The 18,527-nt window shown below is 44.5% G+C and overlaps 1 protein-coding gene and 1 long non-coding RNA gene across 3 annotated transcripts in view; one reads left to right on the top strand and one right to left on the bottom strand.

Annotated features, from left to right (window-relative positions):
• Positions 1-18,527, bottom strand: part of LOC127001483 (uncharacterized) — a 95,386-nt gene that overhangs the window by 31,420 nt on the left and 45,439 nt on the right. Inside the window, exon 2 of the long non-coding RNA XR_007755308.1 lies at positions 13,809-13,943. This is a non-coding gene — a long non-coding RNA (uncharacterized LOC127001483). The remainder of the gene's footprint in view (positions 1-13,808; positions 13,944-18,527) is intronic.
• Positions 1-18,527, top strand: part of LOC127001480 (glutamate receptor ionotropic, NMDA 2B-like) — a 204,719-nt gene that overhangs the window by 155,700 nt on the left and 30,492 nt on the right. For both annotated transcript variants that reach the window (XR_007755303.1, XM_050866034.1), the window contains exons 12-14: positions 7,320-7,429; positions 12,715-12,827; positions 16,476-16,599. Coding sequence is in view for 1 of the 2 variants with exons in the window: in XM_050866034.1 (XP_050721991.1) it covers positions 7,320-7,429; positions 12,715-12,827; positions 16,476-16,599 (347 nt within the window). In the remaining variant the exon portion in view is untranslated. The remainder of the gene's footprint in view (positions 1-7,319; positions 7,430-12,714; positions 12,828-16,475; positions 16,600-18,527) is intronic.

The following is an 18,527-nucleotide window of genomic DNA, read 5'->3' as shown; positions in this document are numbered from 1 at the left end:
CCCGTCCATTCATTGCTTCCCTCCGCCACGCGGCCGCGACTCTCCCCTTCATGCAGCCTTCCATATGCGTGCAGGTTGCAGGCGCGAGGGACGCTCACCACTGACGGTGTTATTTAGCCAGTTTTTGATCTAAAGGGGAAGTGATCGGGGCCGACATGTCAGCCATAGAATGACAATATTGTTTCCGCAATAAAAATATAATTTGTCAGGATCAGGTTCACTAATACTCCTGTCATATTGTTAGAGAAAAATAAGGATGATTGGCAGGAGGGAATAGAGTCTGCGGGTGACCTTTTCGGGGAGAAAAGCAATACAATGGACGACGATAAACAACCAAAACAACACGTCTCCTGCCACGGCCAGCGAGCACGGGCGGGCGGGCGGCGCTCAGATGAAAACAACACAACTGTTAACACGACGTCGATGAGGGTCGCCCCGGCCTCGCCCCGTGCACGGCAGGGCAGCCGCGGGACATGCGCGCTGCAGTGTTTTCCTCGAGCTAGTAAAAACAAGAACACTGTAATGCTGCATAACACCTCCGCATGTGTAGGGCAGCGATGCTTGCCTCCTCGGCTAACGACTCTCCACCGGCAAGCAGGTCACCAGGCTGAAGCAGGCACCGAAGAAGCTGAGCATAGCCTCGAAGGTGCGACGTTTCATAAATATAGTTTCGTTAGTGTGCCAGCTGAGTCCTATATAGGAGTGTGCCTGACTGTCCGGACGTGGCCAGTCCACCGCCGACATGTCGGAGTAACAATGCAAAGGACACCTGCCATGTCGGTTGCTTGTCTTGTTAACACAGGCAGCCATTGTGAAAATGAAAAAAAAAAAAAGTTTGGAAAAGGCAACTGGGAAGGGAGGAGGGCGGGTATTGCGTGTGAGGCAGAATTATGACATGAAGTGACACAAGCCCGGGGCAGCGGCAGGACTCGGAGCGCCAGGCAACATGGCCGCGAACAGCCTTCACCGCGGCGTGGTGCGCCGAGACCTCACAGGCGGCCAACTCCCGCCGCGTCATTTATCATCGCCCCCTTCCTCCCCCTCCATTCCCGCCGCCTCAGCGGAACATCAGACAATTGGCCGCGTGTGAGGGATGGATTGATAATCTCGGGATCAAAACATGAATCTTTATGAGAAAAGATAAATAATTAAAATTTACGAAGACGTGAGTTTCAGCAGGGGGCGGGGTGGGGCATGGAGGTGCGAGCGGCGAGGCTCCGAGATATACGCACCACACCATAACCCGGGCAGCAGTGCAGCGTTAATGTTACGCGCCCGCGTGTGTGTGTGTGTGTGTAAAGGAGGGGTCAAGGGGGGCCGAAGGGCTACCGCTGTCCTGTTCCGGCCACCCCGCCTCCGTGGTCCCGACGCGCGGCAACAGGTTTGTCGGTCAGGGAATGGAGGCGTGCAGGACGGCTGAATAACGCAACAAAAGTTAAATAAACTGAAAGAGAGATATAGAAAGATGGACAGATAAAGATGAATATATTAAAAGACAGATATATAAATAAACAGATTGATAATACAAACAAACGCAGATAGTCAGAGTAAATAAAACACAATCACGAAATTACCACGGACAATAATAATGGACAGAATGTAAGATGACACCACGCGAACACAAACAACGCTCATCAGGAGACAGACACCCAGACCTAGATACCTCCTGAGTGGATAAAACTGTCCCTCAGCCTTCCCTTACTTTGTTTAGCTCATACAAACGATCATTTCATCTGTGGTTACCAATATCTAAAGGATGTGAGCTTCTTGAGGCGCCGCAGCTCAGGGACGCAGTGACTGGCGAATATATTCCAAAGTCAACACGAAGTAAAACAGTTTGAATGAGAGAAGTTCTAAGCCGTTTGAAATTGACCCTCGAGACTTGATGCGTCCTGCCCCTGCTGCTGCCTCCTGGAAGCCTAAATATAGACGTGCGGCTCTGCAAATCCCTTCCGGGAACACACAAAGACGACCGGCTACAGCTGCAGGGAGAACGCCGCCAAGCACAGACGTCCTTCCACGCTCCACGCATCCCGTCGGAAACCTCTTGATGAAACATGAAGGATTGAGGCAGAAGTGGGATGGACACTAATGTAGATTCATCCGCGGGTCTACACGGCTCCGCTCTTGATCAGGAAAGCACAGATGAGACACGCGCCTAACTCAGAACTTCTTTCCACGCCCCAAAACATCCCGTCAGAAAAGCCTTGATGAAGTATGAAGGATTGAGGCAGAAGCAGGATGGCTACTAATATAGATTCCTCCGCGGGTCTACACGAGTCTGGTCTTGTACAGGAAAGCATAGATGAGACACGCGCCTGACTAAGAACTTCTTTCCACGCCCCAAAACAACCCGTCATAAAAGCCTCGATGAAGTATGAAGGATTGAGGCAGAAGCGGGATGGACACTAATATCGATTCATCAGCGGGACTACATGGGTCTGGGGTTGTACAGGAAAGCATAGACGATACACGCGCGTAAACTTGGGGTCCGACCGAGGAAACTTAAGTCGCATCGAGGCTCTTCGGCAAGCTTGAGGATCCAATCAGAGAAATAAGTGGAGGAAAAGCGTCTTGCCATCCACGTCGGGGGTGGAGGAAACGACAACCACGAGATCGTTAGTTTCAGAAGGAGAAACCAACACGATATTCTAAAAAACAAACAAATAAATAAATAGATAAACCTTCAAGTGACCTATATGTGTGAAAGATAATGAGACGACGCATGAAAAATATTAGGAAACCTACCGTTGTTTTTGTTTTTACTTAGTATGAATGAGACTACAATGATACGGGTTCTAATACGTCATAGGAAAATACGAACAACAAGATGAATATAAACACATGACAAGACTAAAACGGAAAGAATTATTATATAGAATAACAAGTCAGAGCAAGGCTATTTTTCTATCTATCTATTTATCTACCTATATCTATGAACCTATCCATCTATCTATCTTTCTATATAACTCCTCCTCTACCTCATTATCCCGTGTAAAAACAAACGTCACCAGCGCTTCCAAATGGGCAAAATGGCCAAGCCGGGTACCTTCCATCCCGACCATGTCACCCGCCCATCCCGACGAGGCACTCAGCGCGGGATTAACGGATTGCAGGTGCGATGAATGAAACACCTGTCCGTCCATCGCTCACCCCTGCCCCGCTTTGTCGCCACCCGCGCCCCCTCACCCACCCATCCATCGACAGCCATCACTTCCTGCTTGTATTAGTTACCCATTAAGTCCATTGCATTCATCACATCCACCACCACTATCACCACTATTGTTATCATCACCACCTGTTCTGTTTGTTGTGTTCTCTTTATCGTTTTTGTATCGCTTATGTTTTCATCACCACCACCACCACCACCACCATCGTCCTCATCACCATCTGTTCTGTTTGTTATGTTTTCGTATTCACTAATTTATTTCGTACATGTTTTCATCACCACCACCACCACCACCATCGTCCTCATCACCATCTGTTCTGTTTGTTATGTTTTCGTATTCACTAATTTATATCGTACATGTTTTCATCACCACCACCACCACCATCACCATCATTACCATCACCGTTGTCATCACTACCTGCTCTGTTTGTTATGTTCCCTTCATCACCATTTCTATACCATACCTCCAATCAGCCACCACCACCACCACCACCACCACCATCACCACCACCAACAACAACAACTGTCCTTTCCCTTTCCTATCCTTCCTATACCAAAATAGTTCACTACTGAACATCACGCTGCACCACCACTCAGGCATCACCACTCACCAATGACCTACCACCCCCTCTATACACCTCCTATACACCGCCCACCGCAAACCCATTCACCGCACCGACCGCCCGCTGCAGAGGTGGGCGTGCGGGTGACCCTTCCTACTGACAGCTTCCACGTCCTCCTGTCAAAAGTTTTCGCAGTTTGTTTGCTTTAGATTTTTCGTGTCACTGATTCCGGCTTTCTTTTGTTTCAGTTTTTATTTATTTGTGAGTTTTCTGTTACCCTTGTTGCGCTTCCCTTTTCCGGGTGAGTGATCTGTCCTTACGCCTCCCGCTCCCTCTCCCTCGTCCTCTGTTTCTCCGTCCGCCTGTTTGTCAGTTACTTTCCTCCCGCCTGTCCGTCAATCACTCCTTCCGACCTGTCCATACGACTGTCTCCTTTGTTGCTTCTCCGCATGTCAATTCGTTTTTCCTTTCATCTGATCAGTCAATCAGTCATTGGCAAATTAAGTCATTCGAATACCACACGTGACCGCCACTCTCATGCCGACTATGTATACGAGCTATATCGCCACAATACTAGAATTATCGCAACAGTACTAGATTTATCACCGCAATAATAAATTATATATATATATATATATATATATATATATATATATATATATATATATATATATATATATATATATATATATATATATATATATATATATATATATATATATATAATCACACACACACACACACACGTTTCAGCCTATGCCTGAAGTAAACTTTCCTGGTGGGGCATGGTGGTCGGCCGTTGTGGCGCAGGGAAGTGTTTATAGTGGCCGCCCCTGGAACTCATCTCTCATCCTCTCTTTAGAGAGAGACTCTAGATTCCGGGTTGATAGGCGGTCTTCAGGACAGCATGTGGATAGTTTTAGGTCACTCAGCGATAGCTAAAAAATTGCTAGCTTGTGGCGGTGGGCGGGACGCGAACCAGCGTCCTCCTGGACACCACGCCCGCACGCTGACCACTCAGCCACCGCAACAATACTGGATTCACGCCCAAACACTAGATTTATCACATCAATATTCATCCGTGATATGATGTAAATATACGCGTTACCAAGATAAACTTTTCCTCCTCAAAACACCCCCTTCAACACACACACACACACACACACACACACACACACACACGCACGCAAAATGGGCTAACGCTCTGACTGAGCCGCAGCTGTTGTGTAATTAGCGGGGATTCAGGTGGACACAAAAGCGCCAATCATTTATTCAGGCGAGCCGCTTACCTCACCCCCTCACCCCCGCCCTTCAGCCGCTTTTTGACCCCCACCCTACCTTTCATTGCCTTTACCTCACCCCCTCCCTTCAGCCCCCTTTTAGCACCCCATCCCACTTTTCACCTCTCCCTTACCTCACCCCCTCCCTTCAGCCCCCTTTTAGCACCCCATCCCACTTTTCACCTCTCCCTTACCTCACCCCCTCCCTTCAGCCCCCTTTTAGCACCCCATCCCACTTTTCACCTCTCCCTTAACTCACATCCTCCCTCTCTCTCTGTCCTCTGTACCTCCTTCCCCTCTCATCGTCTCCCATCCCTCTCGAATCCTCCTTCTCTCCCTCTCTCATTTCCTAATACTCTTTCTCTCATTCTCCTTCCACTTCTAGCAGCCTCCTACCCACTCGAATCCTCCTTCTTTCCCTCTCTCAATTATCCATCCCTCTTTCTCTCCTTCTCTCTCACAGTTCCTGAATCATCCCTCTCTCTCTCTCTGTTTCAATCCCACATCCCTCTCCCCTTCAACGTCGCCTCCCAGTCCCCATTACTTTCCCCTCTCCTCCTCTCAGTCATCTATCCCTCCCTCCCTCTGTCCTCTGTCCTATCCCTTTCTCTCTCTCCCACTGTCCCTTATTCCTCCCTCTCTCCTCTGTCCCAATTCCCATTCCTCTTATAGTTGTTCTGGTGATGGGTGAATGTGGGTGTGGTGGTGAGTATGTTGATAGTAGTGGTGGTAGTGGTGGGGGAGGGGATATAGACGAGCGTGATGCATGTATTGGTGTGTGTGTGTGTGTGTGTGTGTGTGTGTGTGTGTGTGTAGATATTTAGTGACCGTAGATATAGTGTTGTTTACCTTTTTAATGGTGTTTGTCTCTGTTTGTTTGGTTGTTTATGTGTTTGAGAGAGAGAGAGAGAGAGAGAGAGAGAGAGAGAGAGAGAGAGAGAGAGAGAGAGAGAGAGAGAATTATCTAACAACCATGCGAGCAACAAGTCTTCACAAATGTTTTATAAGTTATCCCTGTTTCCATTTTCTTTTTGATGTTTAGGAGTAGCGAGATAGAAAATGGAATGTGGGAAGGTGTAGGGACGAAAAATATCCTCCTACTTCAATAGAAAGATGATAGGCAGGAGATAAAAGATAGGGAAAAAAATAATAGGTTAGACCTTCCTTCCTTCCTTCAGCTCTTACTTCTCTCCTTCCTTCCTTCCTTCTCTCCGTGTCTCTGTTCTTCCTTCCTCCATTCTCGTTCCTGTGATCAATGTTGTTTATTTTCCTTTGGTTTCACGTTCATTTGCTCTATATCTGTCTATCTATCAATACACACACTTTCCTTTTTTTTCCTTCCTTCATTCTCTCCGTCTCTCTATTCTTTCTTCCTCCATTCTTCTTTTAATGATCAATGTTGTTTATTTTCCTTTGATTTCACGTTCATTTGCTCTATATCTATCTATCTATCTATACACAAACACTTTTTTTTTTCCTTCCTTCATTCTCTCCCTCTCTCTCTTCCTCCTTTCTCCATTCTCGTTTCTTTGATTGTTGTTAATTTTCCTTTATTTTCACATTCATCTACTCTTTATCTATCTATCTACACACACACACACACACACACACACACACACACACACACACACACACACGCGAAGCTGATCAAAGCGACGCTCAAGAACGGATTACAAGAACAACAATACACAGGGAGACGCGAATCCGACCTAATCCACGAATGCTCACGAAAAATTAATCAACATATATGAACGCGGAACACACGAGCTTGCTAATCCGTCTCTCTCTCTCTCTCTCTCTCTCTCTCTCTCTCTCTCTCTCTCTCTCTCTCTCTCTCACCCATTACGTTTAAGAGGATCAACGAAAAGCGGGATATTTCGGTCTATTAAATATTTTACTCCGCCACTCTCCGACACCGCAGCTCTGATCCACCGCTCTCCCGCAGCCGCCACGGACAAAACCCGCCGCAGACAAAACCCGCCACGGACAAAACCCGCTAAGGACAAAACCCGCCACGGACAATGAAAACGTTACAAATGAGTTTTTCGTTTCTCTTCCCGTAACCCAGTTCTGTTTTAAGCCGTACCCTGACGACCGAGTTTGCCAGCCACGCGACAGTACTTAAGAAACACAGCATAGAGTGTCTCGCAAGATCTAATGTTAGGTTATCTGTTTGTGAAGAGGAGGCGACCCTGAAAGCACTCCATTGTAACCTAATACATGTTCTTCCCATAAGCAACAGCCCTCCTCCTCCTTCTTCTCTCGAGTTACATAAGGGAATCCCAATACTTTATGTTCTTTCCGCAGAGCCCTTCGACACCGCCTCCTGGATGTTGGTAGCGCTGGTGGCGATACAAGTGGCGGCCGTGTCCATCTTCCTGTTCGAGTGGCTCAGTCCCTCCGGCTACAACATGAAGGTGAGGCCCTGTCTGTCTGTTTGTCTGTCTGTCTCCTCACCTGTCACCTGTTTGCTTTTACCAGTCTGTTATTACCTGTTTGTTCTAACCTATATTTTACCTGTTTTATCCTTCTTTACTTCCCTTCCTCTTCGTTCTTCTCCCCTTCACGTTCGTCATCTTCCACTGTGTCCTAGTTATCATTTCCTTTTGTTTTATTTCCTATCATTATTCCTGCATTCGTTGTTACCTATTTGCCCTCTCCCTACACGTTCTTACCTATGATTTTTCACCTATATTTTGTTATCTATTAGTCCCGTTACCTACACGTTCTTACCTATGTCTTTTAATCTATATCTTGTTACCTATTTGTCTTCTTACCTACACGTTCTTATCTATGTCTCCTCACCTGTATCATCCTTTCGTCTGTGTCGCGTGTCTGAGTACTCGTTTGTTTGTCTTCCTCTGACATACGAACAAAGTGTTTGGACTGAAGTTTCCGCCACATTTACTTCATTAATTTAGGCTAATTGCTTCCTTCGATCTGCTTAATTATGAGTCCGTGTGTGTCCGTGCGTGGGTGTGCGCGCGCGTGTGTATGTGTGAGTGAGGTCATTAGCCTGTGTGCGTTGATTAATCTTCGTGTACCTCTACGACAATTCTCCAAGTGGCTGTTTTCTGTCTGTTTTAATGGTACAGTAATTGTCTGCGTGTGAATGACTGCCTGTCTGTTTGTCTCTGTCTGTCTAACCTAAACTAACCTAACCTAACCTAACCACGGCATGCAAAGAAGAGTTAATCAGAAAAGGCAGTCACTTAAAACACCTCGACTCCAGCACCTGCTCATATGTAATTAACCCGAGATAACGCAGGTGGCTTAATCCCGTGCAGAACACACCTGCCTGCCTTTCTTCATCTCGTGTCAGGTGGCCATCGCTCGCGCCCTTAGTGAGATTTCCCTTTTTACGTGATTAAGGGAAAAAGATTGAAGTCCTGAACCCGTCATGAGCCTGATGTTTAACTCCCATTCTCTGTGCGTTACTTTTTTCACCGAGTCAAGAAATGGTTTTTACTTTATTTTTTTTGTCTTTTTTTTTTGTCGTGAGCCCATTCCCATTTCTCTCTCTTCCTGTATCGCCCTTGTTCTCCCAACCTCACCGTCTTCGGCACCCATCACCCCTTCTCACCCTCTTCCCCAATCTATCTATCTTTCGAGGTGTGTTCTGTAGGGGTTGAAGCCACCTGCGTGATCTAAAGTTAATTTCATATGGGCAGGTGCGAGAGTCAAGGTGTTTTAAGTGATTGCCTTTAATTATTTTTTTATCCCCTGAAGAAAGGTAATATATATTTTTTTATTTCGTGTAATTAAGGGAGAAGATTCAAGTCCTGCACCCGTTATGATCCTGATACTTCACTTCCACTCTGTGCGTTTCACTTTATGGAGTCAAGAAAGTGATTTAATCTTTTTTTTCTTTCTGTCGCGTGATGGAGTTTTTTCTATTTTTTTCGCCACAAGAAGATAAGTTTTTTTTGGTTTGTTTTTTCCTATAGCATATTGAAAGGTTTTTGCCTATTATTTCTCATCCCCTGAAGAAAGGTCATTAACTTTTTTTTATATCGTGTGAAAAAGACCATCAGCATTTTTTGTTTTCCTGTTATGTGAAGGAAATGCTGTGACTATTTCTATCTACCGCCCGAAGAAAGGGGTTTAACGTATTTTCATATCAAATGTAGAAAGGGATTTACTTTATTTTTCTATCACGCACAGGAAGGGATTTACTTTATTTTTCTATCACGCACAGGAAGGGATTTAACTTATTTTTCTATAAGGCGCAGGAAGGGATTTAACTTATTTGTCTATAAGGCGCAGGAAGGGATTTAAATTATTTTTTCTATCAGGCACAGGAAGGGATTTAACTTATTTTTCTATCAGGCGCAGGAAGGGATTTAACTTATTTTTCTATCACGCACAGGAAGGGATTTAACTTATTTTTCTATAAGGCGCAGGAAGGGATTTAACTTATTTTTCTATCAGGCACAGGAAGGGATTTAACTTATTTTTCTATAAGGCGCAGGAAGGGATTTAACTTATTTTTGTATTACGCGCAGGAAGGGATTTAACTTATTTTTGTATTACGCGCAGGAAGGGATTTAACTTATTTTTCTATAAGGCTCAGGAAGGGATTTAACTTATTTTTGTATTACGCGCAGGAAGGGATTTAACTTATTTTTGTATTACGCGCAGGAAGGGATTTAACTTATTTTTGTATTACGCGCAGGAAGGGATTTAACTTATTTTTTCTATCAGGCTCAGGAAGGGATTTAACTTATTTTTGTATTACGCACAGGAAGGGATTTAACTTATTTTTTCTATCAGGCACAGGAAGGGATTTAACTTATTTTTTCTATCAGGCTCAGGAAGGGATTTAACTGTTTTCTCCTATCGCGAGATGAAAGGCCCCCCATTACTTTTATTATCGCGTCGAGAAGGAGCATTAATCTTTTTTATATATATCTTGTGAAGTAGGATTTTAAACATATTTTTTCTCTCGCGTGAAGGAAAGGCTTAACATTTGATCTACCGTCTGAAAAATGGACTTTAACTAATTTTTCTACTGCATGAAGGGAGGACTTTAACTTTTTTTTTCATCTACTGTCTGAACAAAGGACTTTAACTAATTTTTATCTCGCGTGAAAGGAAGACTATTTGTTTTTATCTACCACCTGAGGAGAGGGCTTTTAATTTTAACTACCGCGTAAACAAAGGGCTTCAACTATTATTTTTTCCTATTACTTGATGAAAGATTCTCCCGTTGATACTGATTTAAAGTGATGGCAAGACTTAGCACCTGCCTCATTAGCACCTGGCCGTCCATAAAGGTCATACTCTTAAACATTCTGGCGCCCAAGCAAACACACACACACTTGACAAGGCTTTCTAGGAGTTGTGAGGCTTTCCGGTGATAGTTTCGTGACCCTGGTGGTAGTCTGACCCTTATTCTGTACCGTGAGCCTAAGAAAAAAATACTGAAGACCTGATTCATTTCCTTCTCGACCGTAGGATATAGTTGATGAGAGAGGCGGCGGCATCTCAGAATACCCCCCTTAAGCCTCCTCTCAGCGGCTGCCTTACCAAGAAGGGAAGGATTTTTTTTTATATCCTCGACATGATCCTCAAAAGTTTGCCTCACAAAATTCCGTGTTCAATCAGCCTCCCTTGGAAATATTGTAAATTTGTTAGCAGCGCGAATACCAAAAAAAGAATATATGTAAAACTGTGTGTGTGTGTGTGTGTGTGTGTGTGTGTGTGTGTGTGTGTGTGTGTGTGTGTGTGTGTGTGTGTGTGTGTGTGTGTGTGTGTGTGTGTGTGTGTGTGTGTGTGTGTGTTCCTCATTTCACCGTCAATGCATGTAAAAAAAAAGGAAAAACAAAAACAAAACAAAAACGCCCTACAGAAAGCCTGACTGAAAATACCAATTGTTACTTTTTTCACATTATATATAAGTGAAGTAAATGCACACACACACACACACACACAAAAAAAGAGCAACAGGTATTAACTAAACTGTGCAGCGTTCCTCCTTTGTCTTCTGTATTAAGCCACGTTCATGATTAATCGCCTCAGCGGACGTCTTTATTACCAAGGACTTTGTTACTAGATAGAGAGATAGAGAGAGAGATAGATAGAGAGATAGATAGATAGGTAAAGAGATGGATAGATAGGGAAAAAGATAGATGGATAGTTAGATAGATAGATAAATAGATAAATAGAGAGATAAAGACATAGATAGATAGGAAAGGGATAGATGGATAGATAGATAAATAGATAGAAAATAGATATATGTATATAGATAGATGGATGGATGAATAGACAAACATAAACAGACTTATTCTTCAAAATTTAATCCAAACCCTTTCTTTCCTTAGTCTCGAAAAAAACAAAAAAACATCAACAACCCAATATTCATAAAACACACATTCTATTATTCACTCTTTCCTTCAATCCTCAAAATAATTAACGGCGCACACTACTCGTTACGACAGGCTGCAACAACGCTGAATACACACACACACACACACACACACACACACACACACATATATTTTTTGTCCTTATTCAAAAGCATTCATGTCAATACCTGCCTCCATTGATCTACAACGGGCATCACAAAAAAAAAAAAAAAATAAATAAATAAATCCTGCGTCATAAAAGAAACACGAAGCTTGTTATCTTTAGCGTCCATCCCTTTATCCCTTGGCCGATCCATTCATCCGTCAGTCACCTCCCGCTTCGTTACCTTTGCGCAAAACATTCTCCTGCTGCTGCTGCGTCAATATGGTGCAGCGCTGACCTTGACTTAGGGCCGTATGACTAAACATTTCCTCACCCAAGTACACACATTTGTTAAGGCTTTGAGTAGTTTTTTTTTTTCTTTTTTTTAGTTTTTTATGACCCTGGTAGTTTAGCCCTGCTTCTGTACCGTGAACCTAAAAAGAAACACTCATTAGACCCTCCCCTGATCCTCCCCCTTTAAATAGCTGAGGAGAGTAGAAGAACTGTATCTTATATACCACTAAATCTCTTGCTCCTCCTCCTCCTCCTCCTCCTCCTCTTTTTCCTCCTTTACTTCCTCCTCTCTCTTCGTTTTCTTCTTCAACGTTTATCATCTTCCACTGCGTCATAATCCTCACTTCCTTTTGTTCTTTTTTTTCCCTTCTTATCCCTGCATTTGTTCCTCTTTCCTTTTCTTTGTCATACTTTCTCACCTTTGTCCTTTTCTCTCTTCCTCCTTTTTCTCCTCCTCCTCCTGACGGAACAACATGCTCGCAGAAGTAGTGAGCGTGAAAACTATCAACTCCTTTAAAAATCTAATCGACTTGTGTTATTCCGTTGCGTCAGGAGTAATCTGAACGTACGTACCGATGTGCTTTTATTTTCTCGGCAAGCACCCAGTGACTGTCCAGCAGATGAAATCACCAGAGCGGGGAACCTCGTAATGAGCCAATAGACTCTCTTTAACCAGTACTCCCATGGGCCAGTTTTAGTCCAATAGAGCAAAAGTTTGTAAGCTCCCCAACCAAACACAAAATACTCCACGGAAATTCCTTGTTTAGTGTCTGGCGTTGATATAAAAAGAAGGAAACTATAGAAAACCACACAGGGAATCATCTCTTTAGTAGCTGGCATTGAGTATAAATAACGGATCATTGTGAATATAGTTTGGTTGGAGTGCTTACAGTGACGCTCTGTTGGACTGTGGAGCTACTGGCCCTATGTCTCCATGTCTCCCCTTCCCGCTCCACAGCTCCAGCCCGCCCCCAGCCATCGCTTCTCCCTGTGCCGGACGCTGTGGATGGTGTGGGCCATACTCTTCCAGGCGGCCGTCAACGTGGACTGTCCCCGCGGCTACACTGCCAGGTTGGTACTCACGCCGGCGTCCATTTTTTTATTTTTTTATTTTTTATTTTTTACAGTAAAGGAAACATCTCAAGGGCAAACAGAAGTAATAATGAGATGTAAAACAAGCCCGCTAAACACTATCCCTATAAATAAAATAAAATGTTCAGAATGGCAAGGCTACACACACACACACACACACACACACACACACACACACACACACACACACACACACACAGCCCCTCAGTATCCCCCCTCCCCCCCCCCTCCAACACACACAAATGTATGCATCCATTCGTCCACAAGGCTTGCCCATGCACGAACCGACCGACCGACCGACTGACTGACTGACTGACTGGCGGGCTGACTGACTGGTTGACTGACTTATTGATATGCACATGCAGGGGCGCACGCTCTGTCACACACACACACACACACACACACACACACACACACACACACACACACACACGACGACGAACAAAACAAATATGCAATAATGTTTGGCAAAATAATATTTCCACCCTTCATGTAGAAACCCACATCCCTGCGTCCCTCCCCCTACCTTCAACAGACCCTTCTCACCCTCTACCCCTGCGGCACCCCTCCTCTCAATGCTCCTTCCCCTCCCCCCGTCCCCGCGCAGCTCCCTCCCTCCTCTCCATGCACCTGTCACAACCACATCGTCGCTCAGCCCGTGAACGTGAACATTTTAAGGTGCATCTCTTTGCTGTAACTCATTCTGCATACATTACCACCGCAAAGACCTACCAACGAGAGGGGAAAATGGAAAAGGATGAGGAAGGGGCGAAGGGAGAGGCAAAGGAAGGGTGAGGGGTGAGTTGCGGTCGGTAGCACCACCACACACGAGAAAATGGAAGAGCAACAGAAAAAGGTAGAATAAAACTTCCCCAGCAGGTGAACTTCGCTTCATGTATCATGCATCGAAGCTTCATGCAACGCTCTATGCCTCCATGCACGGGCTGTTTGTCTTCCTACCTGTCTCTCCGTATGTCCGTCTGTTCGCCCGCTCGTCTGCCTCGGGACTTGTTGCCTTCCGCCTGATGAAATTACACTGGGCCGCCGTTCACGTCAATCCTGCTTCAGTACTGCACGACGAGCTCATCACCGGCCCTGGAAAAAGGGAAATAAAGAGCTTGAGTAATCAGCGTTTTGTTACAGCCTCCCGCGCGCTCCAGGTCAAAAGTTCCAATACATATATCTATTCAGCGGTTCATACATTTTTTTTCTTTACTTTTAAGCGTGAAATCAAGGAAAAAGAAATAAAGAGCTCGGGTAGTAGCGTTGTTTGTATATGTTCCAGCCTCCCGCGCCCTGCCATGCCAAAAGTTCCCATACATATATTTCATCAACGGATCATATACTTTTTTTTCTTTATTTTTAAGCGTGGAATCAAGGAAAAAGATATAAAGAGCTCGGGTAGTCAGCGTTGTTTGTGTATGTTCCAGGCTCCCGCGCCATGCCATGCTGAAAGTTCCCCGACATATATTTCATCAACGGATCATATACTTTTGTTTTCTTTACTTTTAAGCGTGGAATCAAGGAATAAAGAGCTCGGGTAATCATCGCTTTGTGTGAGTGTTCCAGCTTCCCGCGCGCTCCCATGCTGATAGTTCCCATATGTATTTAATCACCCGCGGCTCATACAGTTTTAATATTTCCCTTTAAAGCGTGGAATGAATGAATGAATGAAGGAAAAGGATTAAATAGCTCGGTTAATCAGCGTTTTGTTCCAGCTTCCCGCGCGCTCTCATGTCAAAAGTTTCCATATATATATATATATATATATATATATATATATATATATATATATATATATATATATATATATATATATATATCTATTCATCCACGGTTAATACACTTTTTTTCCCTCCCTTTAAATCGTTTTTCCTCTTCCCTTTCAAGCATGGAATTAAGGAAAAGGACTAAATAGCTCGAGTAATCAGCGTTTTGTTCAAGCTTCTCGCGCGCTCTGATGACAAAAGTTTCCATATATATCTAATCATCCGCGGTTAATACACTTTTTTTTTGCCCTCCCTTTAAAGCGTTTTTCTTCTTCCCTTTCAAGCATGGAATGAAGGTAAAGGAGTAAATACCTCGAGTATTTATCAGCGTTTTATTACAGTCTCGCCCGCGCTTCCATGTCAAAAGTCCTCATACATGTTTAATCAGCCATGGTTAATACACTTTTTCCCGTCCCTTTAAAGCTTCGGGGTTTGTGTTGCGGCACCTGTTGAGCGGAGACCCACGAGTTTAATTGCTGAGGCGAAACACTTTTTGTCATGTTTTTTGCGCCAACACAACACAGAGCGCGCGTTGCCGGCGGCCGTGCGTGTCTGGGTCTTCGGGGACTTTATTTAATGGCACAAAACGCGGAGCACCAATACGTTCCATTTTAGTTCGGTAAATAAGTTATGCTTGATCTTAGGGCTTACGTGTGTTCGTGTGTGTCCACCAATACGTTCCATTTTAGTTCGGTAAATAAGTTATGCTTGATCTTAGGGCTTACGTGCGAGTGTGTGTGTGTGTGCTTGTGTGCGTGTGTGTGTGTGTGTGTGTGTGTGTGTGTGTGTGTGTGTGTGTGTGGTGGTTGTTTGTCCGGCCGCAGTGACCCCCCCCCCCCCCCTCCCCCCGAGTTGGCCGGAAGATGTATAGCCCTTGCTCGCACCCTCGTGGACACCTGCCCCCCCCCCCCCTTAACCCGCCCTCCCCGGCCCCCTTCACCCCGAGCCGCACATTTTACAAAAACACACACAAAAAAAAAAAAAAAACAGAAAGAAAAACAAAACACGACAATAAACGTCAAAAAAAGCGTTAAAAAATAAAAGTAAAAAATTAAAACGTCGAAAAATTAAACTATTAACTCACTCACGTTGGGCCAAGAATTTTTACAGGGAGAGCTGTAGCAACGAAAGGTCAAGCAGGTAGAACTTAATGCATTGTGTGTGTGTGTGTGTGTGTGTGTGTGTGTGTGTGTGTGTGTGTGTGTGTGTGTGTGTCCTCGCAAACAGAATTTTAGAAAACGTGGTGAAAACGATGGAGGGAATTTTTTTTTTAAGACAGACTTTAGTATTAACTCGGAATCCCCTCTAGCAGGCCCACACACACACACTCACACACACACACACATACACACACACACACACACACACACACACACACACACACACACACACACACACACACACATATATACAAAAATAATAACTGTAAAATGCATTGATAAACATTCATTTTTGTCATTTATATATTTCATTTTTGCAGATGACAGAAGGAAAATGAGTTTACAGTATATAAAGATTGGGCGACGTATAATATTTATGTGCTATACAATGCTCTGCTCTCTCTCTCTCTCTCTCTCTCTCTCTCTCTCTCTCTCTCTCTCTCTCTCTCTCTCTCTCTCTCTCTCTCTCTCTCTCTTGCTCTTCTGTTCTGTTCTCTTCTCTTCTCTTCTCTTCTCTCTTTTCTTCTACTCTATCTATCGTCAGTGTCTCCTCCGCATGTCTGTTTTTTTTATCTCTTGATCGATTGCTCTGTCAGTCTCTACATCCGTCTCCGTCTGTCTGTCTTTCTGTATCTCTATCTATGCATGTTCGTCCGTCTCCCTCTCACACCCATCAAAGTCTCCTTCTATCCCTACAGGTTTATGGGCAACGTGTGGGCCATGTTCGCGCTCATCTTCCTGGCCATTTACACTGCCAACCTCGCGGCCTTCATGATCACCCGCGAGGAGTTCTACGACCTCTCAGGCATCGAGGACAAGAGGGTGAGTAGAGCGAGGGGAAAGGCTTCTACGGCGCCACTATAAACACTTGCCTGCGCCAATACGGGCTGGGGCCAACTACCATCCAGGCCCCTCAAACAAGCCTACCGGCGCTACAGGCGCAGACATAAAAAAAAAAAAATATTCTTAAACATTTCCGAGCCCTGGCACATACATTTCACAGACCTTTCGTGGGACTTGTAAGCTTTTCAGTATGTAGTTTCGTGACCCTGATGGTGGCTTGACAAGGCTTCTGTACCGTGAACGGGAAGAAACACACATGAGAACCCGATTCATCTACTTTTCGGCCTTGTGAAGTAGCTGATACTCTCGCCTTTCTTCCGCTAGTCAGTCACAATGCAATCGCGATACATTTGACGTTCATCTGTCCACCCCGAGTTTCATCACAGCATCTTCTTCATCACACAACACTCATTAAACCTGACCTCCTCCACCTTCACAGAAACACGGTACCTCTTAAAACTGACTCCATAGTTGCCCACATTATCTTTGTTAACCACCACTCCTTCAATAACCCTCACGCCTCCACCTCTCCTCTCCATCTTGACCATCTCCACCCATCTCTTCTTTTTAATCTTCCACCCAGCAAGATATATTTCCATGATTCACCCATACTCTTCTCATAACAAACTTGCCTCCAACTTTGCTCAGCCACGATGCCTCTTAACCAACTCCACTTTTACCCACAACTATTTGTCAGCCCATACGCCTCCACCTCTCCATCCTGCCCCTCTCCACCCGTCCCACGTCTTCAATCTTCCACCCCACCAAGGAAGATATCCATAATTCACCCATACTCTTTGCGGAGCGGTTTCCCTTCACGATCAATCATTCTCCATTGATCTCCGGAAGAAATTATAAGAAGAGCCTGGAAACACGTACCTACATACTCCTATAAAGAGGAAGAATGAAGAGAGAAAAGGAGGAGCCCGGGGGGAAAGTATTCTCTCTTTTGTTCATTTTCCGTGAAGCTAAACTTTCCGTCAATTAGAAGAGTTATACCCAACGTTCACTGCGAAGGGAAAAAGGGGTGAAAACGTTGTTGTCTAGTTAAGAGCCGGGCGGGGGCGTGTGGCCGTCATGAAGGCAAAATTGAGACCCGGAAAAAAAATAATAAAAAAACTTCAGCAGCTTCGTTTAGTCTTAATTAAGAGAGAGAGAGAGAGAGAGAGAGAGAGAGAGAGAGAGAGAGAGAGAGAGAGAGAGAGAGAGAGAGAGAGAGAGAGAGAGAGAGAGAGGAAGGAAGGAAAGGAAAGGAAAGGAAAGGGAAGAGGAGAGGAGAGCGAGCGAGCGAGCGAGAGAGAGAGAGAGAGAGAGAGAGAGAGAGAGAGAGAGAGAGAGAGAGAGAGAGAGAGAGAGAGAGAGAGAGAGAGAGAGAGAGAGAGAGAGAGAGAGAGAGAGAGAGAGAGAGAGAGAGAGAGAGAGAGAGGATAAAAAACAACCATCATTTATTATTCGTCATGCAATTTGGTGTGTCTATGTGAAAGATTACGCGTCAATCATTGTAATCTACCTGTTCAGTGATCAATTCAAACCCGCGTAATATTAATGATGTATGTAGTATCTGTGTAAATGATCTACCTGTGAATGAACGTATTTGATAGGTAGAGAGGTAGATAGGGGAGTAAGTAGGCAAGGTAGGTAGGTAAATGGGTCAGGTAGAAAGGTTTGTATGGATTATGTATATATGTAAGTAGATTAGATAGGTATAGGTAAATAGGTAGAGAGAGGGAAGTAGATGGGTAAGTAGATAGGTTTGCAGGTAAGTAATTAGGGAGTTGGCGAGGTAGGGTCTTTTTTTTATAACATGGAAGCAGCTCAAGGGCAAAAAATATTAATGAGAAACCCCCCCCAGCTAAACACTGCCCCTATATAAAAATAAGAGTTCAGAAGAGTGGCCAAAAGAGAGG

The sequence above is a fragment of the Eriocheir sinensis genome, chromosome 21 (assembly GCF_024679095.1).
Source record: "Eriocheir sinensis breed Jianghai 21 chromosome 21, ASM2467909v1, whole genome shotgun sequence".
Lineage (NCBI taxonomy): Eukaryota > Metazoa > Arthropoda > Malacostraca > Decapoda > Varunidae > Eriocheir > Eriocheir sinensis.
The sequence above is the reverse complement of the archived record's forward strand: the minus strand, read 5'-3'. Positions and strand labels throughout refer to the sequence as shown.